At 43.9% G+C, this 25,264-nt stretch overlaps 2 protein-coding genes across 4 annotated transcripts; one reads left to right on the top strand and one right to left on the bottom strand.

Moving 5' to 3' along the window:
* The first annotated feature begins 212 nt into the window (after positions 1-212).
* Positions 213-8,769, top strand: PLA2G1B (phospholipase A2 group IB). Its single transcript, XM_060029389.1, has 4 exons — positions 213-282; positions 3,042-3,201; positions 3,689-3,816; positions 8,566-8,769. The coding sequence occupies exons 1-4, from the start codon at positions 213-215 to the stop codon at positions 8,688-8,690; spliced, it is 483 nt and encodes a 160-aa protein (XP_059885372.1). The 3' UTR covers positions 8,691-8,769.
* Positions 8,770-14,958: 6,189 nt separating this feature from the next.
* SIRT4 (sirtuin 4) lies at positions 14,959-25,189 on the bottom strand. Of its 3 annotated transcripts, none has more exons than XR_009521683.1 (5): positions 25,161-25,189; positions 21,301-21,798; positions 18,537-18,831; positions 18,198-18,410; positions 14,959-16,269 (listed from the first exon to the last, which is right to left on the bottom strand). XR_009521683.1 is itself a non-coding variant. In XM_060028182.1 (4 exons), exons 2-4 carry the CDS (start codon positions 21,795-21,797, stop codon positions 18,258-18,260), a joined length of 945 nt encoding a protein of 314 aa, XP_059884165.1. In that variant the 5' UTR covers position 21,798; positions 25,161-25,189; the 3' UTR covers positions 16,293-18,257. The 3 variants fall into 3 exon arrangements, 1 of the variants encoding a protein (XP_059884165.1); XR_009521684.1 differs by having other exon boundaries at positions 18,696-18,831; XM_060028182.1 differs by lacking the exon at positions 14,959-16,269 and having other exon boundaries at positions 16,293-18,410.
* Between the last annotated feature and the right edge of the window lie 75 nt (positions 25,190-25,264).

Raw genomic sequence — 25,264 nt, 5'->3', positions numbered from 1 at the left:
TGCACCTCCAGAAATAATCCCTTTCGTTCAAAAGCACTAATGACAAATATGTACACTACTTCCAATGCCCCCCAGCTGCCAGGGCTTGCTTGTTGTTCAGGATTATTTCTGGAACAGACAGACTCAAGGCCAACCCAGAGTCAACAGGGAGCAAAGCAAACACTGCAGTCTTATCTTGGGGCGGTGGGGCAGCTATAAGAAGGGAGGCCATAATGACATCAGTCTCTTGTGCACCAACTGACAACAGGATGAAACTCCTCGTGTTGGCTGCTCTGCTCACAGGTAGGCGAGTCCCGCCAGCTCCACCCCTTCCTGAGCTGAGATCTGTCTCCTCTGCAATGGGGGCCACAGGTCACAAGGCTGACCAGACCTGGAGTCTTTTTCAGGTGGGGCTCAGCGTGGGGCTTAAGAGGTCCCATACTGGGGTCCCCTCAAATCCCCCCCGCAGCTGGCACCCTTTCAACCTTCAGGTCTGAACTCAGATGACCCATCTCAGAAAGGCTTACCCCTTCCATCCAAGCTAAGAGAGCCCCCTCTCCTTTCCCCCTACCATATGGCCTCAGTATTAGGTCTTCTCAGCACCTGTCTTTGCCTGCAGTGTGTCTGTTGTTGATTCATTTCTTTCTTTATCCCACACCCACACCTAAGCATGGGCTCCATGGGAGCAGGAATAGTGCTGTTTGCACTATTTATTGAATGAACTAATAGAATCAGAATTCCCTAGAATTCAAATCCCACCCCATTCAGCCATTGTTCATTCATTCACTCAACATCTATGGTATTACAGCCTCTAAGGCATCAGGCTCAGGGTTGAGACTGGGGACTCAGAGATGAACGAGCCACGCTCCCCGTCCGAGGAGCACGCACGCCCGCACACACACAGGAGCAGTAGCTTTGTGCGGGTCTAGCCTCTGCAAAGAGCAGAGCTGGCTGGATCAGAGAGAAAGAAAGTGGAGGGAAGTAGAAGGGGGTGTCTGGAGATGGGCCAAGGTAGCCAGGCCACTCCCGTCTGAGCAGGCTCCAGGCTCTGCCCCTGGACACAGACTCTGTGGGCTGCCACCGTGGAGGCTGCTCTTGGGGGAGAACGACAAGCTGCTGCCCTTCCTTCACCCTGGAGCTTAAGCACATGGCGCGGCTACAGTGTCCACAGCAGATCAAGCACAGGAAGGGCCTGGTATGGGGCAAAGAGATGACACTGATGGCCGATTGGACAGTATCCCCAAATCATTTAGCGCCATCTTCTCTTTAGGGCACCAAATTTCACAGGCAGGGCTCTACACAGGAGGTAAAGAGATCCTGCTTCCAAGTTGGCTGTTCCAAGCCTTGTGCTTGATTTGGGCAAACACTCAGTTAGAGGCTGACTTTGAAAACTTACTTAATAGATAATTATTGAGTATGTACTATGTGCCAGGCACTTTAAAAAATTCACATATTGGGACTTCTCTGGTGGCGCAGTGGTTAAGAATCTGCCTGCCAATGCAGGGGACATGGGTTTGAGCTCTGGTCCGGGAAGATCCCACATGCTGCGGAACAACTAAGCCAAATAAATAAGTAAATAAATAATTACTTTAAAAAAAATCACATATTGATGATTTCATTCATGTAACTCTTCATATATTTATTGAGTGCTTCCTTTGTGTCAGGCCCTGGGGAATAAAATCCATGAGGTCTGTCCTTGAGGAGTTTATGGTCCTATGAGAGGGAGGCATTAAATAGAGGGATACAGATTGTTCGAGGTCCTACAAAGAACATGAAGAAAAGTGGTAGCAGAGGAGCCACTGAGCTTGGGTGGTCAAAGCGCCTCTTTGAAGAGGTAGCATTTAAACCAAGATGTTCCAGCCTTCTGAAAAGTGAGCTGACCAGTGTGCCGGGCAGAGGGAAGAGGAGGTGCGTGGGTCCCGGGGCAGAAGAGAGGTTGTCCTGTTTCCTGTTGAGAACAGAGGCCACACAGGCCTCTCACTGTTCCTTACATTCCTGCCCCCCCAACCCTGTCATTCCCCCACCCAACCCTCCGTTTAGATTCCCCTGCCCTACACCAATTTTTCCACCTTCTAAAATAATATCTGATTTCCTTATTTATGACTTTTATTGCCTATTGTTTTTCTCCCCAACTAGGACATAAACTCAATGAAGTTATAGATTTTTTAATTTGCTCGATGATGTATCTCCAGCTCCCAGGACAGTGACTAGCTCATAGTAGGTGCTCAATAAATATTTGCTGGATAAATAACAGGGATAGTTTTAAACTATCATATGTTCACACCAAAACTAGTACACAAATGTTCATAGCAGCATTATTCATAATAGCCAAGGACCTCTCTGGCGGTCCAGTGGTTAAGACTCCGTGCTTGCAATGCTGGGGGCACGGGTTCGATCCCTGCTTGGGGAGCTAAGATCCCAAAAGCTGCGTGGTGTGGCCAAAAATAAATAAACATAATAGTCAAAAAGTAGAAACAACCCAAATGTCCATCAAGTGATGAATAGCTAAAAAAAAGTGGTCTATCTATACAGTGGAACATTATTCAGCCATAAAATGGAATGAAGTACTGATACATGTTATAACAAGGATGAACCTCAAATCGTTATGTGAAGTGAAAGAAGCCAGTCACAAAAGGCCATATATTGTATGATTCCATTTATACAAAGCATTCAGCATAGGGAAATCCATAGAAACTGAAAGCAAATTAGTGGTTGCCAGAAGGGAGGGGGGAAAGGGGAGCGATTGTTAATGGGTACTGGGTATTCTTTTGGGGGTGATGAAAATGTTCTGGAATTAGTAGGGATGGTTGCACAACTCTGTGAATATTAAAAACCACTGAATTGTATACTTTGGTTAAAATGGTGAGTATTATGTTTTGTGAGCTGTTAAGAAAATTCCTATTCACTTTACCAGGTTCCTGTATCCAGCTCTTTTCAGGGTAGGCAGCTGGCCGGGGTCACGGGGACGGCGCGGGGTCTGAGAGAGCAAGGAGGCAGTGGGGTCCCTGGGGCGCCGGCAGCCAACCAGGACGTATTCGAACTCTGACTGTGTCTTCCTGCAGTGGGCGCTGCCCAGAGCGCCATCAGCCCCCGGGCGTTATGGCAGTTCCGCGGCATGATCAAGTGCACGATCCCCGACAGTGACCCCTTGCTGGATTTCAACGACTACGGCTGCTATTGTGGCCTGGGTGGATCAGGGACCCCTGTGGATGAACTGGACACGTGAGTTGATCTGCCGGGAGAGTATCCCTGGGATGGGGGGAGGGCACAAGCCAAAGATCTCACGAGGCACAGAAAGGAGATTTGCCTATTTGCTGAAGATAACACACGTTCACCTCATATAAACAAGCCTGAATCCAATGCTCTCCTCTGTCGGGGATGGAAAGCGGAAAGTCGGGAATGTAAAGTAGTGGGTGCTGCTGCCCTCTAGTGGCAGGACTTTGCAACACAAAACATCACTGCAAGGGTTCAATCTTCTGAAGTGGTGAAACCCTCACTGCATCTTCAGAATATAGGCTTGTACTGTATTCCTGAAACCATTTTAAAATCGCCTTCAGTAAACTTGAGAAAATGACTTAATTTTTCAAGGACCAGTACCTCTCAGAGCAGGTCAGCTAAAACATCCCCACCTGTTCCCGAGGGGGCACGTTCAGGTAGACCTGCTGCCCTACCCCTGCTCCTGCCTCAGCTCTGTCTCTCCCCTCTCCAGGTGCTGCCAGACACACGACAACTGCTACAGAGAAGCCAAGAAACTAGACAGCTGTACATTCCTCTTGGACAATCCCTACACTGAAAGCTACTCATACTCGTGTTCTAACACTGAGATCACCTGCAACAGTAGGTTTACCCCCTTCTTGGCTCAAAGGCCCTCAGTAGGCATGGGGAGAAATAATTGTAATGATAGTCACCACTGATTGATCATTTTCTTGGTGCCGGGCAGTGTCTCCTTTAATCCTCGAAACAACCCTATGGGATAGGTACTATATATTATCCCCATTTTGCAGATGAGGAAACTGAGGCTCAGAAGGCTGAGCTAATTGCCCAAAGGCACACAGCCCATAAATGGTGGTGTTTTGTTTTGTTTTTTACATAATTTTAAAAAATTTATTTATTTATCTTTGGCTGCATTGGGTCTTCGTTGCTGTGCGCAGGCTTTCTCTAGTTGCGGCAAGTGGGCGCTACTCTTCGTTGTGGTGCATGGGCTTCTCATTGCAGTGGCTTCTCTTGTTGCAGAGCACAGGCTCTAGGCACGCAGGCTTCAGTAGTTGTACCACGCGGGCTCAGTAGTTGTGGCACATAGGCTCAGTAATTGTGGCTCCCGGGCTCTAGAGAGCAGGCTCAGTAGTTGTGGCGCATGGGCTTAGTTGCTCTGCGGCATGTGGGATCTTCCTGGACCAGGGCTCGAACCCGTGTCCCCTGCATTGGCAGGCAGATTCTTAACCACTGCACCATCAGGGGAGCCCCGGTGTTTGGTTTTTGCACATAGGTCTATATGACTCCAAAACCTCTGCTTTTAACTGCCATGCCATACTGCTTCATTGTTTCATAAAAAGAGCTAAGAATTAGCACGTATCAGGTTTTCATCACATGCCAGGTACTAGGCAAGGTGTGTATATGAGATAGGTTTTATTAAGCCCATTTTACAGTTTAGGAAGCTGAGGCTCAAAAATAGTCACTTGCCCCAAATCACACAACTTATGAGAGGTAGGGCCAGCATTTGAACTCAGTTGCTTCTGATTTTAAAGACTCTGGTCTTAACCACTAAGTTATGCAGCGCTCATGGTGAAATGTATCACTTCATGAAGGCGGTTCTGAAAAGCAGACAATTCAGAGAGGTGTAGGGTATTGTCGTGTGAGACCAGCATTCTGAATTTTCATTACCCTTCATTTGGCACTCACAGATACATCCCACTTTTTAAAAAACGTACCAACAACACTGGAATAACCATAATCCAACTCCCCAAGGGCCAAGAAAAAAATTACCTGGCATCTCATCATCCTAAGAAATAAATGGTTTCATGCCTCTGTGTTCCTTTTCACCCTTATCTTTGGAATAAGGCTTATGTCATTTTAACTTGGCTAGGCATGTGCCCATCACAAGTCCTTTGCTTCTTCTGCATGACACACTCCCCACCAGATATCTGATTGAGTCACTCCCTCTTTCTAGATCTTTCTTCAGATGTTGTTTTCTCAGTGAGGTCTTCCCTCAACATGTTCTTTTATTTATTTTTTGTTTTTTGGCCGGGCGCCACGCCCGACCAGGGTTCGAACCCAGGCCCCCTGCAATGGAAGCTCGGGGTTCTAACCACTGGACAGCCAGAGAATTCCCTCAACGTGTTCTTTTAAATTGCAAACACATCCCCTCCATCTCTCCAGCATTATCGTTTTTCTCTCTGCTTTATTTTCTCCACAGAATTTCTGAATGGCTGATACATTTATGTTATTTCTTCATTTGCTATCTCTCCAATAGAAAGTAGGATTCACAGGGACAGGGATGGTTGTCTGTTTTCTTCATTGCTGTATCCCCAGAATCTAGAGCAGAGTTTGGCATCCTGCTGGATGTAAATGTTTGATGAATGCACAGTCTAGATACAATCTTTCATTCTGTGTTTTCTCCCTTATCACCATGTTGTTGTTTATTTTTTTTGGCGGTATGCGGACCTCTCCCTGTTGTGGCCTCTCCTGTTGCGGAGCACAGGCTCCAGACGCGCAGGCCCAGCGGCCATGGCTCACAGGCCCAGCCGCTCCGTGGCATGTGGGATCTTCCCGTACCGGGGCACGAACCCGTGTCCCCTGCATCGGCAGGCGGACTCTCAACCACTGCGCCACCAGGGAAGCCCCCCTTATCACCATGTTATGACCATGTTTCCATACTGTTTCATAGTCTTCGTTGTTACTTCTTTCATCACTACATAAAATAGCTTAATTTGCTTACACAGTCTCCTGGTAACAGAGATTCTGGTTGTGCTCCACTTCAGAAAGCCAAATATATGGGAAATCATATTTTTGCACAGCAACTTGATCAGCAAGAGTTTCTTTCTATGGATTCTGGACTCCTTTATGAAGTTGATGAAAGCTATAGACACTCTCCCCAGGAGAAATACACACACACATTATTTTGCAAATATTTTTGCAAATAATTATTTTTAACTGCAACTGCCTTCTCCCCCCAAAAGCAGGTCAAGAAGCCTGCAGCAGATGTTTATTCACATGATTAACAATAACTTGCTACATACACACTATTATATATAAAATAGACAACAAGGACCTACTGTACAGCACAGGGAACTATATTCAATATCTTGTAATAACCTATAATGGAAAATAATCTGAAAAAGAATATATACATGTATAACTGAATCACTTTTGCTGTACACCTGAAGCTAACACAACATTGTAAATCAACTATACTTCAATAAAAAATTAAAAGAAAAAAACAATAACTCACTAATTATTTCATTATGCACACTTCATAATCTCATTAAGCACTAATTTATGCTTTAATGGAGTGAGTGAGGAAAACATTCATGATTTTAAGAGAAAGGATCAGAGAGAAACAAAACCTTAATAAGGTTATTGAAGGTAAGCAGATACACATAATTAAATTATGGATAATAAAGCTGAAATTTATTTTATTTTTTTGCATTTTTTAACATCTTTATTGGGGTATAATTGCTTTACAATGTTGTGTTAGTTTCTGCTGTATAACAAAGTGAATCAGCTATATGTATACATATATCCCCATATCCCCTCCCTCTTGCATCTCCCTCCTACCCTCCCTATCCCAACCCCTCTAGGTGGTCACAGAGCACTGAGTTGATCTCCCTGTGCTTTGCAGCTGCTTCCCACTAGCTCTCTGTTTTACATTTGGTAGCGTATATATGTCCATGCCACTCTCTCACTTCGTCCCAGCTTACCCTTCCCCCTCCCCGTGTCCTCAAGTCCATTCTCTACATCTGCGTCTTTATTCCTGTCCTGCCCCTAGGTTCTTCAGGACCCTTTTTTTTTAGATTCCATATATATGTGTTAGCATATGGTATTTGTTTTTCTCTTTCTGAGTGACTTCACTCTGTATGGCAGACTCTAGGTCCATCCACCTCACTACAAATAACTCAATTTTGTTTCTTTTTATGGCTGAGTAATATTCCATTGTATGTATGTGCCACATCTTCTTTATCCATTCATCTGTTGATGGACACTTAGGTTGCTTCCATGTCCTAGCTATTGTAAATAGTGCTGCAATGAACATTGTGGTACACGTCTCTTTTTGAATTATGGTTTTCTCAGGGTATATCCCCAGTAATGGGATTTCTGGGTCACATGGTAGTTCTATTTTTAGTTTTTTAAGGAACCTCCATACTGTTCTCCATAGTGGCTGTATCAATTTACATTCCCACCAACAGTGCAAGAGTGTCCCCCTTTCTCCACACCCTCTCCAGCATTTATTCTTTGTAGATTTTTTGATGACGGGCATTCTGACTGGTGTGAGGTGATACCTCATTGTAGTTTTGATTTGCATTTCTCTAATGATTGGTGATGTTGAGCATCCTTTCATGTGTTTGTTGGCAATCTGTATACCTTCTGTGGAGAAATGTCTATTTAGGTCTTCTGCCCATTTTTGGATTGGGTTGTTTGTTTTTTTGATATTGAGCTGCATGTGCTGCTTGTATATTTTGGAGATTAATCCTTTGTCAGTTGCTTCAATTGCAAATATTTTCTCCCATTCTGAGCGTTGTCTTTTTGTCTTGTTTATGGTTTCCTTTGCTGTGCAAAAGCTTTTAAGTTTCATTAGGTCCCATTTGTTTATTTTGGTTTTTATTTCCATGAAATGTATTTTAAATGTTATTTTTGTTGTTTCTTTTGGTTACAAAAGTAAACAAGGTCAAAGTAATGTAATTTCAAATTCTACAGTAATGTATGTCATGGAAAGAAGAAGGCACCTATAATCCTAATACCCAAGATAACCAGTTAGATGTATTGCCCTTCAAATTTTTTTGGCATATACTATGTATTCTTTCCCTTTAATAAAATATCATGGAAACATTTCCACATACAGACATAATTATTTTAAATGTCTATATAATATTGTATTTTAAGGACATTCTGTAATTTTTAAAATATGCACTTTAGAGAAATTGGCTTATGAAACTTCACTAAGTTGAAATGTACAATACTTTGCTGCCTTGAGTATATGTCATAGTATTTTCCATATGGTTTGCAATTGCTTGCCTATGTTATCAGAGTTCTGTGGTTATATGGGTTTTAAAAGCAGTGAGTACATTTAGAGGTGTGAAATAGACAGAACTTTCCAAAAAGCAGCTATCACACCTAGAATCACCAGATAAAACAGGCTGCCCAGTTAAATTTGATTTTCAGATAGACAAGAAATGATTTTTTTAGTCTGTGTCCCAAATATTACATTCATTGTTGATCTGAAATTCCAGTATTTTTATTTGCTTTATCTGTCAACCCTAAATTTGCACCAATGGAATGGCCACCAGATCATTTCAGTTAATTCTTCTTGCCCCTGGATTGTACAAAGCATGAACTGCCTTGGCTCAGTCCTCTGTTCTTGCCCTTTTCCAGGCAAAAACAATGCCTGTGAGGCCTTCATCTGCAACTGTGACCGCACTGCTGCCATCTGCTTCTCAAAGGTCCCATACAACAAGGAGCACAAGAACCTGGACACCAAGAAGTACTGTAAGGGCTGAGTATCGTCCCAGGAAATTGTGATTCCCTACTTGCCCCATGGCTTTCACCTTACACCATGCCCTCCAATAAAGTACCTTGTTGAAAGTCCTCCCATTTGGAGATTCTTTTATTCTCTATCTACTGAACACGACTAAATCACTTCCTGGTCCTTTGTGAGCATCATTCCTTCTAGCCTTGGAAGTTGAATTAGAGGCATATTTCTAGGAAGTACCATGAGACTTTAATAATGATTAACAACCACTGATAATTTACTCTGTGCCAGAACTGTGTGTCTCTAAATTTCCTGGACAGCCCTATAAGATTATTTATTTATTTATTTATTTATTTATTTTTGGCTGTGTTGGGTCTTCATTGCTGTGCACGGGCGTTCTCTAGTTGCAGTGAGCACGGGCTACTCAACGTTGCAGTGCGCGGGCCTCTCATTGTGGTGGCTTCTCTTGTTGCAGAGTGTGGGCTCTAGGCATGCGGGCTTTAGTAGTTGTGGCACGTGGGCTCAGTAATTGTGGCTCGCAGGCTCTAGGGTACAGACTCAATAGTTGTGGTACACGGGCTTAGCTGCTCCAAGGTATATGGGATCTTCCCGGACCAGGGCTCGAACCCGTGTCCCCTGTCTTGGCAGGTGGATTCTTAACCACTGCACCACCAGGGAAGTCCAGCCCTGTAAGATTTAGACACTATTAGCAAATCCTATTTTTCTAAGCTGAACTTCAATACGCCAGGTCACTTGCCCACCAAGATTCATCTAGTAAGTAGCAAAGAAGGGATCTGAACCCAGCAAGTCCAACAGAACACACGCTCTTAACCATGACCCTGCCCTGCCTGAAGTGGTGGGCTCCTCAGTTTGAGCCAAATATCACCCCCTTATTTCTCTGCCTCCATTTCCAACTGCGTTAAACATTTTTTCCTATAACTCCTTTCTAAACCCTTCAAAGCCTTCATCACACTCTACAGCTGATTTTTACACTGTAGTCATGAAATATAATTAACAACTTCTACATCTTGAGCACCTACCACATATCACTGTGCTAAGGGCTTTCCGTGTCTCATCTCAGTAAGCATTCAAACCAGCTCTGTGAGATCGATGTTATTGCCCCCATTTTATGGATGAGGAACTAAAAACTCAGAGAAGTCACTTGCCTGAGATCACACAAATGGCAGAGTCAGGATTTGACCAGATCTGTCTGCTTGGCAATGCCTGAGTTCTTAACCACTAAGTCACTCGGCCAAGTTTCTCTACAAAGGTTTATGACTGCACTGGCACTGAAATTCACCAGAAAGAGTGGGGAGGGGCACAGAGGGAACTGAATTGGAAAAGCAAAGAGATGAGAAAGGATGATGTGGACTATGAGAAGCCATCACTGAGCAGTTTTAAACCACTGGAGGCTGCTGGGTGTATGGTGGGCAGCAAAGGAGTGTGTGCAGATTTGTCTTTTGGCCCAGTTTCTCCTTCATTTCATTCATCCATTCAATGAATATTTATTGAATACTCTCTCTGGGCCAGACACAGTACAAAATGCTGAGGACACAATGTATTTGGGACTGGCCTGAAGACAATGATTTATTGTTAGTAGCTGCCTTCAGTTTAGTCTTCTCTGAAACTTTTTTTTTCTTGCTGTCAAACTGGCATATGCTACATAACATATGCTATGCTCTATGCTCCAGACTGTGCCAAACATTTTGCACAATTACCTCATCTTCCTCACAACAGCTCTATAGTATATACCTCCCCATTTTACAGATGAGCAAACTGGCTCAAAAAGGCAAGTGATTTGTCAAAGGCCACCCTCTCATAGATGGGATAGCTGATATTGGAACCCAAACCTGGATAATTTAGAGGAAAAGTGCCATCACACCATGAATTTGCTGAAGGCAGAATGAGGTGTCTTCATCACTTTTGTATCCCTATCTGCCTGGTACTGTCCTTGATACATGCGGCAGTCAATAAATAATTGCTGAATGAAGTGTTGGTCATTAGCTCTCAGGACCTTTTTGCAGGCAAGAACGGGACTATTGTCAAATGCAAATTCATCAAACCTAGGGAGAATGGCTTTCTATACATACTGTGCTACAGTATGACTGCAAGGGATACACAATTAAGTTAGACCTGGCCTCAGCCTTCAAAGAACTGTAAAGGTTATAAACGTCTTTCTTCTATGAAAGGCAACTGCACGCCCCTGTTTAGATGGAAGAAAAATAAGTTTCTTTTTCTTTTTTTTTGGTTGCGTTGGGTCTTAGTTGTGGCATGCAAGCTCTTAGCTGCGGCATGCATGTGGGATCTAGTACTGGGCCAGGGATCAAACCCGGGCCCCTTGCATTGGGAGCCCTCAGAGTCTTAACCACTGCGCCACCAGGGAAGTCCTGAAAAATAAGATTTTAGGGAACTGTTGCTTATTCCTATTTTTTTCGGTTGATAAACAACAAATAGAGAAGAGAGTCACCCAAGTACTCCAACTGGGCTCTAAAAATATCCTCTGACGTAAAAACCTACCTCTTTTTATCATCCCAAGTGTTGGGGAAGAGAGAACTAATTCCTTTAACGATCTTTAAAGAGCATCTGCGGGATGCTCACTACAGGAAACGGAATACGGGAAACACTTGTACAGTAGCTGGACCGAGAGTAACACAATGTCTGGATTACGTACATCCCAGAAGCCACAGCATCTTCACAGTGCTTAGCACATCACACACGCTCATTAAATAATTGTTCAACGAAGGTAGAGCGTCGCGCAACGATTTTCCGCAGGCGAGGAAAAACCGCGTTGCCGTATTTACCTTTTCGGGTCACGTGACCGTGCGCGCCCAATCCTGTCAATCCGTTGGCCACACCCCAGGGACGGAGGATTATGGAGTAGGAAATGTGATTGGGTATCTTTTGGGCACGTGGCTCTCGGTTCCTCTTTTCTATTGGTGAACAGCGGCCCAGTCCCCAGCCTACCTCCGCGCCTCCCAGACTCAGGCCCCGCCCCTCTCGCGCTCGGTAGGAGGCGGGGTGGGGGGGGGGAGGAGGAGAGTCAGCGCAGGCGCAGTGGTTGGCGTCCTCGGAAGGTGGGAGGCGGTGCGCCCTTCAGAATCCGGCAGGGAGGACAGAGTGGGCGAGTCAAGTGTGAAAAGACGGTGACCTCCTGTGCGTGTGACGTTGGGGTCAACTTTCTTACCGTGCGCGTCCCTCTCTGGGTCTCTCATTCCCTGCACACACGCACCTCTTCCCCCAGCTCCCTCTACTAGTTTCCGGCTGGTAACTCCTCTGTTTCATTCATCCTGGGGAGGCACCGAGGGGACCAGGAAAGTGGGGTGCAGGAAATCAAAATGGGGCGAAAAGGAGGAATGGCCAAGGAGAGAAGCGAGTAAATTTCGGACGAGCCAAAGGCCTCTGGGGCGTCCCAAGTTCTCACTTGAGTGCCCACCCCCTTCAAGAGAAAAAGAAAAGGTGAAGGAATTTGCAGTTCTGACCATGTTTTTGCTTTTGCTGTTGCCTCCGTTTGGAATGATCTCCCTCTCCCCGCTTGGTGATTGCCTATTCATATTTTAGGACCCAACTGGGGTCACTCTGAAAGTTTCTTGAGCCTTGCCCTTCTTCCTTCTCAAAGTACAGTTGCTTAGTTACCCCACCGAATTTCGAGAACATTCAAAAGAGAGCGAGTTCAAAACTGGACTGGCTTTGATTACTGGCCTGGTCACTTTAGGTGACCTTGGGCAAGTTACATAAGGTCTGTGAGCTTCAGGATCCTCATCTTTCAAAAGAAGTAACAGTGCGTGGATCTTAGGGTTGTGGGAATAAGGTGAGTAAATGCGTTGTAAAATGCTTCCTACAGTGCTTGTTGTAAATGTTCAATAAATACTGTTTCCGAAATAGAAGGAAGGATACTCTTTTTTTAACTTTTTGAATGAAAGAGCCTCTAAATTCTATAGTGCTTTACAATTTTCAAAAGTTTCATACACGATTTCATATAATCCCATCATAACCCCCCACCCCTATATTGCCCATCCCCCCTTCCCTCTCCCTACTGGTAACCACTCATTTCTCCTCTATATCTGTGAGTCTGCTTCTTTGTTTTATTGACTAGTTTGTTGTATTTTTTAGATTCCACATATAAGTGATATCATACAGTATTTGTCTTTCTCTGACTTATTTCACTTAGCATAATGCCCTCCAAGTTCATCCATGTTGCTGCAAATGGCAAAATTTTGTTCTTTTTTACAGCTGAGTAGTATTCCATTGTATATTTATACCACATCTTCTTTATCCATTCATCTGTTGATGGACACAGGTTGCTTCCATACCTTGGCGATTGTAAATAATGCTGCTGTGAACATTGGGGTGCATGTATCTTTTCGGATTAGTGCTTTTGTTTCTTTCCAATATATACTCAGGAGTGGAATTGCTGGGTCATATCGTAGCTCTATTTTTAGTTTTTTGAGAAATCTCCATACTGTTTTCCACAGTGGCTGCACCAATTTACATTCCCACCAGTAGTATAGGAGGCTTCTGTTTTCTGGAAGAATATGCTTTATTTTCTTTAGAAAGGCTTTATTACATCAAGCAAAGCTTGGCTTTTGTAATTTTTTTTTTTTTTTTAAAGACAAACAGGTACACAAAAAAGAAAAGTGGCTCTGGGGAAGATCCGAGTGAGTCTACTCTAAGGAATACTCAATAGGAGACAAAGGTTTGGCAGGTAGGATGGCTTCCCCTCCCACCCTCCTCCCATACTCTAGTGATAATGGCTGATATCTGCTTACTCTGTCAGGCACTGTGCTGTGAGCTACACATGCATCATTACCTTGTTTAGTCTTCGTAACCACTCAATTGGGTAGCTCCTATTATCCTCATTTATAGAGACTGAAGCTTAGATAAAACAACTTGCCCAAGTTCACCTAACTACTAAGTAGCAAGACAGGGTTGGAAATCCAAGTCTGTCTATTTTCTAAAACTTTCAGTGCCGTGCTATATTCCTTTTCTATTAAATCGAGAAAAAAAAATTCTGCTTTCTTGGATGAGTTTAATTTTCTTTTTTCTTCATGAAGTGGAATTGATCTCTTTTGTGACAGAAATTACGGAAACAATCTGGATCTCAGAGCACCATCTTGAATCTCAACAAGAATAATATATCTGGAATTAACTATTATAGCTGGTGGCAACCTTTGCTATTCCTCAGAGCAAGGTGACCAACTCATCTTTGTTTTAGCACTTCAAGTCCTACATCCGGAAAACCCCTCAGTACTGGGCAATCTGGGATGGCTGGTCACCCTACCTAGGAGTGTCGAATTTCCTATCCGTCCTGACTTTGATCCTCTCAGGAAATGTTTGGCATTCACTGAAGACTGACCTTTATGCATGTCCAAGCATCTCATGTGGGATTAGCTCATTAAGTGAGCTAACATGTTGTAAAATACTTTGCACAATGCTTGGGATATAGTGTGCTCAACAAATGCTATTATTTTATTTCTTATTATTTATTTTTTGGCTGCACCACACAGCACATGGGATCTTAGTTCCCCGACCAGTGATCGAACCCGTGCCCCCTGCTGTGGAAGCGCGGAGTGTTAACCACTGGACCACCAGGGTAGTCCCAACAAATGCTGTTATTTAAGGGAGAACTGAGAGGATATTCAATTTATGACAGCATGAAAGAAGGAATATGAGTTAGTGGGAAGGAGATTCGAGTATTCTGTACTTGTTTGCCTTCATGACTTGTACTTACTAAAACTGTGATAGCAGAGCAGTTGTGGAAGCAACGAGGAAGGATATGACTGAAAGTCACAGCCAAAGCTGGGCTTATGCAGTTACAACCATGTAACCAGGGCAGTGAAAGCTGATAGCACCCGCTAGTAGAAGTCTGTTATTCCAACCGAGGGCACTTACAGCAGGTTGGGGACTGCTGTGCTGGTGGAGAGCAAAAGATGTAAAGTAAGGAGATCTGAGAAGCATCAGCTTCAGGAAATACCAGGTTCCTCTTGAGACAAACTTTTTGCAAAGAATTCCATCTCAGGAGGAAATATGAACAAAACAAACATTCCTAAGGCCCTCAAGACTCGGTTTCATAAATCGTGCCAGCATTAGGTGATGAAAGAGCCTGCCTTCCCTCCCTCGCAGCCTAACCTGCTCTCCACTGCCCACATTTTAACCATTCCTGGCCGGGTGTACTGTTGGCTTCTACTTCTACTTCAGGCTGACTTCCTTCTAACTATAATCTTCAGACAAGTAGGAAGCGTTGCTGTCTAAAAGAACTGGGAGAAAGATCTACTCGGATTCTCGTCCTGGCTCTGAAACAACATACTGTGGCCTTAGGTAAGTGTGGATCTTAGTTTCCTCAAAAATAAAATGAAGGGGGGATGGACTAAATTTCCTCTCCTGTCATTCCATGCATGACTCTGTGACATATTCTGGTAAAGGATGAGAGTACGGGAGGTAACACATCCTCTGTGAGCCACTTGAGAGCAAGAGGTTGTATCTTTGTAGCCTTAGTACCTAAATACAGTGTTGGTCAGTAACCGTTTATGAGATTTGTGGATGAGAATGGCTTGGGATTCAAAAGACCCAGATTTGAATGCAATTATTGGTGGTACTGACTGTGGGTAACTGAGCAAATCTGGTTCAGAGCACCTTAGCATCTCTATCTGCAAAAAAGCTGGAGTGAGATTTACCACAGCCTTATGACTCTCCAGAATTAATGAATGGCTGTGAGCGAACCTACAGCTGTGCAGGTGAAAAGAACTCTGTGTTTTCAAGATCTTGGGTTATCCCAGTCAACTGAAATTTGCTTCCTAGGCAGATGCAGGATGAACATGTATTGCTTGCCCTGATTTTAGACAAAAGACTACCCAGAATAGGCTGTGATTCTTTCATCCGCTTCGCTTTTTGATGAGATCGTGCAGAAAGCTTTAGCCTGCGACAATGATTCTCTCTGGCTAACACAGTAATCAAACAAGTCTTGCTGCTTCCCTCAGCAGAAACAAATCAATTTAAGAACCCACTTGGGAATTCACTGTTTCCTCTCTGCAGACCAGGTTCAAGGCTGGTCTCATTCTGGCAGCTGAAATCAAGCAGAAATCCTTAGAGAACCGTGTCATAAAGCCACATTCACTTTTAGCTGATTAAAAAATATAAAAGTAACAGCCCACATACCTAATGTGCTATTTAAAAAAATGCTTCCTCTATTCCTTGGTTTATAAAAAATTCATTCATATCATTGTTCGTCTTTTCAAAAAATATATCAGAATGGTTCAGTTAAAGACATTTAAGCATTCGGAATTATAAATTAAGTCGTTTCCTTCCCCCTTTACCCACATTAGTGAGATCCCTAGGTTAGTACTCTGGAGGTACATATTTCCTGGGCTATTTCTTCTGCCTGATGAGATAAAAAGGGAGAGAAAGCAGTATTCCTATCAAAAGAAGCTGCGGCTTTGAAAAAGTCCTCTTCAGGGGCAAATCTCATCAGCCAGAAGATTTTAATTCCTGGGCTCTGAAAGCTGCGGGGTTCAGAGATGGGCTGGCAGAGAGGTGTCGGTTTGCTGCCCTCTGCAGGCGGCAGTTGGTAAGCCTCGATCAGTTAGAGGAAGCAGGGATGAATCCTTAGGGATCTGAAAAGAAATAAAACAAGTTAATGCCAAAATAAGCTGCCAGTGGGGTGGAGGAAATGATTGTGTACATCAGTCTACCATAAAAAACCCACAGCATTTAGGGAATGTCAAGATGGCCACTCTGTGCTGTTAGGTGCAAACAGGATGTAATAAAATACTGTACTGCTTGATTCAACTTTCGTAAGAATCGATTTAGATTTAGTTATACCAGAATGTTAGATTTTGGTTATCTCGGTAGTGGGATTATGGGTAATTTGTATTAAAATCCTTTTTACTTATCTGTATCATCTAAACTTTCTGTAATAAATATGTATTATTCTAGTAACAAGAACTAGTTAAAAAGTGATTTGCCAAGGCGACTTCTTGGTTGCTAGCAGTGTTCTGTTCCTTGATTTAGATGCTCTACATCGTCATCAAGCTGTCCACTCATGATGGCTGCGATTCTCTGTATGTCAGTATACTTCAATTAAAATGGTTTTTAAAAAGTGGTGTTACCGGGACTCTCACACATTGCTGGTGGGAATGCAAAACGGTGCAGCCACTTTAGAAGACATTTTGGCAGTTTCTTACAAAACTAAACATATTTTTGTCATATGATCCAACAGTCTCACTCCTTGGTATTTACCCAAATGAGTTGAAAACTTACATCCACACAAAGACCTCCACATGGATGTTTATAGCAGCTTTACTTTTTTTTTTTTTTTTTGCCGCGCTGTGCAGCATGTGGGATCTTAGTTCCCCCACCAGGGATCAAACCCGTGCTCCCTGTAGTGGAAGCACAGAGTCTTAACCACTGGACTGCCAGGGAAGTCCAGTGGCTTTATTCATAATTGCCAAAAAGTTGGAAGCATCCAAGATGTCCTTCAGTAGGTAAACGATAAATACCATGTTAGTGAACAGGGGCAAGGAGTATATGGGAATTCCTGCACTTTCTGCTCAATTCTGCTGTGAACCTCAAACTGCTCTAAAAAAAATAAAGTCTTTTTCAAACTGGCTGTACTCCTCTGGGAATATATTAAAAATTATTGAATTGTATGCAATAAATGAGTGAACTGTATGATATGTGAATTATATCTCAAAGCTGAAAAAAAAGCTGTTATATTTTTTTAAAGTGGTTGTACTCGTAGGTGAAAATATCAATAGATATAAAGTACTGACACATGCTACAATATGGATGAATCTTGAAAACATTATGCTAAGTGGAGAAGCCAGACACAAAAGGCTACATACTGTATGAAATGTCCAGAATAGGCAAAAACAGAAAGAAGATTAGTTGTTGTCAGGGACCAGGGGGCGGGGAATGGGGAATCACTGCTAATGGGTACAGGGTTTCTTCCTGGGATGATGAAAATGTTCTGGAATTAGTGGTGATTAATGTGCAACTTTGTGAGTGTACTAAAAACACGTTAATTATATACTTTTAAAGTGTACTTTTAAAGGGTGAACTTCATGGCCTAGGAATTATATCTCAATAAAGCTGTTATTTTTAAAAAATGGGGAAAAAGGTAATGGCAGATTTTGGAACATTGTCTTAAATAGCTGTGTGCCTAGAATTCAAAAATCAGTCTTTCGAACAATATAGCGTAATGCACGTTAAAAAATTAGTTTCAATTAAGAATGGCCAGGGCTTCCCTGGTGGCGCAGCGGATAAGAGTCTGCCTGCCGATGCAGGGGACACGGGTTCGTGCCCCGGTCAGGAAAGATCCCACATGCCGCAGAGCGGCTGGGCCCGTGAGCCATGGCCGCTGAGGCTGCGCATCCGGAGCCTGTGCTCCACAATGGGAAAGGCCAAAACAGTGAGAGGCCCGCGTACCGCAAAAAAAAAAAAAAAGAATGGCCATACATTAAGAAACCTAGACCCTTCTCTCTTTTGTCAGTGCTCTCAGTTGAGCGGGAACTGGAATCTGGTATCTGAGAAGGCATTTTACCATTGGCAGCAGAATTCAAGTGAAAGTCCCAGTTTCCGGGTCCGGAATATCAGGCTGTGGTCAGCGTGGGTCTATTAAAGGCAGCAGCTCTCCGCAACGAGAATCCAGTTTCAGACATGCCAAGTCGTCCGACCGTGTGGGCCCGATGTTCAGTATTGCAATTGGCAGCTTCCTCTCCTGGGCAGTGAGGATGAACCTGTAGCCCGAGTACACCTGTCGGAACAGAAGACGCAGATAAGAGCTCTCTAGAGGCAGGAAGAGATAAACCAATAGGGAGCCTCTCCCGGGCTCCCCAGCCCGCAAAGGGGGCAGTTACCATCCCGACACCAAGTCAGTTACCTGCAAGGACGATCCCACCACCAGGAGGGAGTCGGCTTCTTTTACCCGCTTGTGCACAAAATCAACCTTGTCAGGGTTCACCGTGTCCCCGAAGAAGACGACGTCTGGTTTCAGGGGCCCCCCACATCGAGAGCAGGGCGGGACCTGGAAGCTCTGTACCTGCTCCTCAGTGAGAAAGACGTCACCGTCCGGAGCCAGGCCATGGGCCTCAGCGCTCCAGGTGGGGTTCAGGACTTCAAACCGCTCTTGCAGTGCCCCTCGGGGAGTCTGCTCACCGCAGCCCAAGCAGAGGACCCTGAAACCAGAGAGGAGGCCAGCTGTGCTGGGGAGGCACGAAGCTACCGAAGACCTTTCACCCCCAACCATCTCTAGCTCCTCCGTCACCACTTTCTTTCCCTGATACCCACCGTGTTTTCCCCGCTTTATTAATACCTTTTCATGACCTCTTTAGCTACCACCTTCCTTCCACTGCCAACCTTCTAGAAAAACGTGCATCTGTTTCCTTACTACACACTCCCTGCTTAAACCTTCTGCTAGCTCACTTTTATCCTTAACATGACTGCAAAGCCTTTACCACATTTTACTTAGTGCCAAAACCAGGGTCTTTTTTCCCCCTTCCCCCTCCATCCTCTGCTCTAATCATCTGCTGTAATTGCCGCTGTCCATTGCCATCTTCTCTTTAAAACACTTTCTGGGGAGTTCCCTGGTGGCCTAGTGGTTAGGATTCCGGGCTTTCACTGCCAGGGCCCAGGTTCAGTCCCTGGTCAGGCTAATAAGATCCCACAAGCTGCATGGCCCTCCAAAAAAAAAAAGAAATTTGAGTCCTTTGTCCACTGCTCTGTGCCCATCACCCATAACAGTGTCTGCACATAGCAGGCACTCACTAAATAGCTGTTGAAAGAAAAATGGAAGTTGGTTCCTCTTCTGCTCCTCCAGCCTCCAACCTGTTTTCTTTCCACTGTCCCTTCCTGGGGTGTCTCTGTGGTCACTGCTACAGTGCCTCTGTGCTAACAGTTTCCTCCTCTATACAGGACTCCACTCCTGCCCTCTCCCCCAAACTTTAGTCCAAGTCTCCTTGATGGTCCTGTCAAACTTAACTTCTGTCTTCAATCCCCCTCCACAGCTTCTCCATCACCTTCCTCCAGTTACTTGGGCTGAAACCCTTGGAAAGAAACTTGTTACTCAGTTTTCTCCCTTTACTCTCTATCTAGTCAATCATCAGACTGTGTTGGCTTTTTTTTTTTTAACTTAAAAGGCCTCCTATGAAATGACAAGAAGTCTTGGATTTGTTTTAAAATATTTCAAGAGACAGAGAAAGGATAAGTAGACACGGTAAAATCTTGATAAAACTCTTTGGATCTGGGTGATGGTATGTGGGAGTTCATCATACTACTCTCTTTATTTTTGTGGATGTTTGAAATTTTCATCATTAAAAAAAATTTTAATGGACCCATAGCCATCCTTAGCTCTCCCATCCCCTGATGCCACCTTGGTCTGAGTCTTTCCAGCTGACTTTCCTGAGCCACTCTAACTCTCTAATCCTGTCCAGGCTTCCTCAAATGCTATTTTTATCATATTGCTTTCTTGCTCAGAAACCACTAACAGTACCCTTTTGTCTCTCACAACAGACCCAAATTGCACTGCATGATTTTCAAATGCATCCAGGATTTGGGTCTAGCCTTCCCAGACAATCTGATTTCATACTAGCCTCCAACGAGACCAGGCCAGACTCTACAAGTTCCCTTCATTTGGAAAGCCCTCTTTCCCCTCCTTTGCCTAGTCATACCTGAGCTATTCTCTAGCCCCACCTCACCCATAAAAGATTACTCCAATCTTTACTAACTCTGTTTCTCTGAACCTGTAAAACATGTCTATCAAGAACCACATAATTTAACAATCACGTGTGGAGTGGTTTGTTGTTAAACCTGTTATTTTTGGGTCTCCCACCAAACAGATTACAAAATTCTCACATATTAAGCAGACCACGTTTTATATTTTGGTTTTGACCTCTCCACACCAGCAAGTGGCACACCAGTAGCACACCACGTGTTGCAGACACCCAATAAATATTTTATGACTGGCAGACTGATTTCAGTCCTCAGAGGGTGATCTCTGGGGCTTACAGATAAGGAAACGGTCTCCAATTAGATACAAGTTACTGCCAGGGCTACATATGGTCATTTCATCAATATTTATTGGGTTCTGGCTATCCTGTGATCTATGTATCTAGGCACTGGAGACCCAGCAGTTTGTAGCATACGCTCTGCTCATAGTTCCCTCGGGACACTCAGAGGGCACCTCCCACAGTTCTCTTATAAGTTCCTGTGTCTCTCCTGTTTAGGGAGTTCCCTGGCCATGGAAGCCTTCTCCGGAGGAGCAGAGTCAAGTGTTAGGGAGTTAATTCCCCCAGAGTGACCCTCAGCCAATGAAGGATGGGAGGCAGTGGATAAACACCCCAGTTCCCCTTGACTTCCAGTGAGACGGTTCTGAAGCTGCTCTACAGTCAGAGAGCCCCTGACACGCTTGAGCCCCAGATGCCCCAAGCAGTAACCCACTCATTAGCAAAACCTTACCCTGCCTTTCCCACTTCCCTGTTTCACTTCCCATTCCCTCACTGAGTTTGCTGGGATCAACCCCAAAGTAAACAACTTCCTCCCAAATCATTTCCTCGTGGTCTAACGAAGACAACAGTGACCAGGGCGGCCAAGGTCCCTGCTCTTATGGAGCACATGTCTGCATTCACACTGTTTAGGCTTTCCTGCACCTGTGCATGCATCCGTGGAGTTCTGTCAGGCGCTGACTCCCCGCCTTGGTGTGCAAGGCATCCACATTTTGGGTCACCAACCAGGACAGCTTTCCGAATCTCTCCCAGTTGCTCAAAGCCCAGTGTGCAGGGTTAGGCTGGTGGGAGGAGAACTGAGGCCAGCCCACAAAGTTTCTCGCCCAGTACCGCTGGCGGATTTGAGCGATCCGTACAAAATCCCCATGCTGGATGGGCCTCCGGTCCGTGCGGGCATAAAGTCCCACCTTTTCTGACCTGTAGTCTGGGATTCCCGACTCAGTGGAGATTCCTGCCCCAGTCATCACTAAGAGTCTCTTGGAAAGGGTGATAAAGCGCTGTAACTCTTTGACCTTCTCAGAGTCCAGAGGAGGACTTGGTGGCACAAATAACCCAGTGGATCCGCATGAGCACTGCTGGCTGAGGTTTGGCACCCAGCGGCCTTTTGCTGTCCTGAAAGTTAACCCAAAGCTCATCCTCATTCTAGAGAGGGAAAAAAAAAAAACATCAAGTGAGAAACTGGGTTTTGAAAACCAGGGTAACCAAGGGAAGGGGGGAGGGGCAAGATGGGGAAGGGGATTAAGAGGTACAAACTACTATATATAAAATAAATAAGCTACAAGGATATATAGTACAACACAAGGAATATAGCCAATATTTCATAATAACTATAAATCGAATATAAACTTTAAAAATTATGAATCACTAAGTTGTACACCTGAAAATGTCAACTACACCTAAATTTTTTTAAATTTTAATTTAATGAAAAAAAACCCACAAAACTGATGAATGGGTAAACAAAATGTGGAGTATATAAATGAAACAAGATTAACCAAGGGTTGTTAATTGTTGAAGCTGGGTGATGGGTCCATGGATGGGGGTTCATTATATTACCTATCTCCACAATAAAAAAAAAAATTGGTGGCGGGAAATTCCCTGGCAGTCCAGGGGTTAGGACTCTGCGCTTTCACTGCTGAGTGTGCAGGTTCAATCCCTGGTTGGGGAACTAAGATCCCACAGGCCATGCAAAAAAAAAAAAAAAAAAAAATTTTTTTTAAAGTAATTTCTTAGAGGAATGTTTGGATTGCAGATGCTCTAGTATGCCCAGAACAGTGGAAGTACAGAAATGCCAAAAGCCATGAGATGAAGGAAAAAAAAACTTCCCCAACAAAAAGAGAAAAAAAAAAAGAATGAAGGGGGAGGGGAATGGCAGGGGGAGGGGGAGGGACAGGGAGAAAAGAATGGAGAAGTTTGAAGAGAAGCTAAAATGTGGAATGCTTTGCCTTAGAGGTAGACAAAACTCCAATATCTGGACCATATTAGCTTAGCAGTCATATAGTATTTGGAGAAAACATATTTGAAATTAAATAGACAAAGTGAACTAGGGCAGGTAACTCAAACATATGCCTGCCTCATGTTGCCCTTGATCTAGACAAAAATGAAAGCGAGAGCACACGATTATCAACAGAATAGAGATAAAAAAGGGCTAAGCTTAGCCTAAAAATATATAGACAAACCCTAACTAACTCTAGGCAAGAAACTAAAAAATAAAGAATGGAGGGGTAGCATCCTTATTTCCCCAAAACAGCCCACCCTAAACGGGATTTGGGAGCAGGTTACTAATGAGATTTCAACTTACATCTGGAAGCTGCCAACCCAAAAGCTATCTAATAATCAGCAAACTGGTACTTTGAAATATTTTATGAGAAGGGTGACAAGAGCCAACAGCACCATATTGAGAAATGGCTGGGGAATAGGAATTTGTTGGCATTGCATACAATACTGTCCTCTGAAAGATAATATCTAGGTATGAGAAAAATGTACTGGAGAGTAGTACAGGTTTTTACCTAATAAGAAGGCTATCCAGGGACTTCCCTGGTGGTGCAGTGGTTAAGAATCCGCCTGCCAATTCGGGGGACATGGGTTCGAGCCCTGGGCCGGGAAGATTCTCACAGGCTGCAGAGCAGCTAAGCCCGTGCAACACAACTACTAAGCTTGCGCTCTAGAGCCCGCGAGCCACAACTACTGAGCCCGCGTGCCACAACTACTGAAGCCCACATGCCTAGAGCCTGTGCTCCGCAACAAGAGAAGCCCCCACAATGAGAAGCCCCCGCACCGCAAAGAAGAGTAGCCCCCACTCGCTGCAACTAGAGAAAGCCCACGCGCAACGATGAAGACCCAATGCAGGCAAAAAAAATTTAAAAAAAAAGAAAGCTATCCAACCAGACCATATTTCCAGGGGTGGATTCCATGCTTATGAGAACAGCCTACTGATAGTGAATTAATCAATGACTGCAATAGCTGGAAGGACAGCTCCCAGATAAACAATTCACTTGAAAGGTAAGCCCCCTTCCCCCCACAGATACTTAGAATGTATTTATAATCTTGCTTTGTAATCCAAATCAATCTTTGGTAAAATCTGGAAGGGTGTGAGCTAGTTCAGCATCTAATAACTCACGGATGTAATGAACACTGGGGCCCCAGGCTTAGAGAAAAAATTGACCTTTGCTAGGGGTGTGTTGGTAAACTGGCTTCCCCTTTACCCTCCTCCTCAAAAAAAGATAAAATAAAATAATCCTATCATGGCCAGTTTCAGGCTACCAATGGTTTATCTAACAACTGGCCAGTAAATTCCCAAATATTTAACAACTGACCCTCACCAGTACAAACTGACTCCACACCCTCCTGGGTCCTTTGAAGTCCAACCTGAAACAACAAGCCTACCTTTTTATTATCTTTTTAGTAATTTGTTTTGGTCAAGAATTTCTAATATGTTCCACAAAATAAAACTTTGTCCCCACACTAGACTATTTCATAACAGCCCAAGCCAATCTGTCTTCCTGATCTCCTAAGAACCTACAGCCAGAGCTCTCCTATGCTGGGGCCATCAGATGAAAATTAACTATGGCTGGCAAATCTGCCAAGGCTTTCTGCATCCAAGGGAAACTGCATATTTTGGTTTCTGAAAAGAAAGGGGGGGGGCTCTAAAAAATAAAATCTATTTTAAAAAGGAGGGAGGTAAACTAAAAAATTGATAAAGCAGAATTCTAGCATAATATAAGGCCTATTCTGTCTCTCCCAGTAACAGCTGGCTGGTCAGAACTGAATTTCTTATAAACTTCAAAAAGTTAATGGTTTACCTCAATATCTTTTTTAAGTCCCTTAATTGCTCATTGTTAATATATGACTATATCTAAAGATGTCTCTATCAGAGGAATACATTTATATTTTTAGTTAATACTATCCCTTGGGGGACCGTGTGTCCCATAAACCTACTTCCCATTTTATAAATCAGAATTATTTTATTTCTTCATAAACTAAAGAAGCACATTAGCGTTCCAGTTTAGCTGATGAAACTGTTGCTCAGACTTTTCGAGATTTTGATTTTATTAATGTAATTAAGCACATGCATACCTTTTATTCTATTTCCCCCATATTCTGTTAGTTTACCCTCAATTGCAAATAGGGCTTCTTGGACAAGGTGAAGGGTAGTGAGACCTGACAAGGCATTCTACCCCAGCTTTTTCTAGCTGTAAAAACAAGGCCTTTATGTAATATTAGATAAAATGCAGAAATTCTCCAGTGACACGCACCCCATATGTAAACATTATTTTATGCTGGGCTTTCCAGATCTGGGATCAGGACCCTGACTTCTCCCTGACATTCCACAGCAGTGAACAGCTAAACAGATAATCCCGATTCCTGAGACCGGAGGGCTCGGGAAACCCCGCTGAAAAGACGCTCTGTTGGAACAGCTGCTCTCTCCCAGGTCCTATCAAAGGGCAAAGAGGAGAAGTGGAATCCTCAATTTATAGAAACCTGCAGCCCACACAGAACTCACTTACCTTTCACAGCTTAAGGGACACTCCGCGCCCGACAGGGGGACCGACTGGCTGTATTTGCACTTTGGGAAATGTAGTTCATTAACCTGAAATGATGCAAGAAAAAC

The sequence above is a fragment of the Delphinus delphis genome, chromosome 13, assembly GCF_949987515.2.
Source record: "Delphinus delphis chromosome 13, mDelDel1.2, whole genome shotgun sequence".
NCBI lineage: Eukaryota > Metazoa > Chordata > Mammalia > Artiodactyla > Delphinidae > Delphinus > Delphinus delphis.
This window is presented reverse-complemented; position numbering and strand designations above follow the sequence as displayed.

Coding starts and splice junctions, on each gene's coding strand:
- SIRT4 (XM_060028182.1), bottom strand. CDS start 21,797: ATGAGGATGAGCTTTGGGTTAACTTTCAGGACAGCAAAAGGCCGCTGG. Junction 18,832..21,300: donor CTCCACGGATGCATGCACAG/GTGCAGGAAAGC, acceptor CTCTGGTTTCAG/GGTCCTCTGCTTGGGCTGCG. Junction 18,411..18,536: donor TGGTGGGATCGTCCTTGCAG/GTAACTGACTTG, acceptor CTGTTCCGACAG/GTGTACTCGGGCTACAGGTT.
- PLA2G1B (XM_060029389.1), top strand. CDS start 213: ATGACATCAGTCTCTTGTGCACCAACTGACAACAGGATGAAACTCCTC. Junction 283..3,041: donor GTTGGCTGCTCTGCTCACAG/GTAGGCGAGTCC, acceptor GTCTTCCTGCAG/TGGGCGCTGCCCAGAGCGCC. Junction 3,817..8,565: donor CACTGAGATCACCTGCAACA/GTAGGTTTACCC, acceptor GCCCTTTTCCAG/GCAAAAACAATGCCTGTGAG.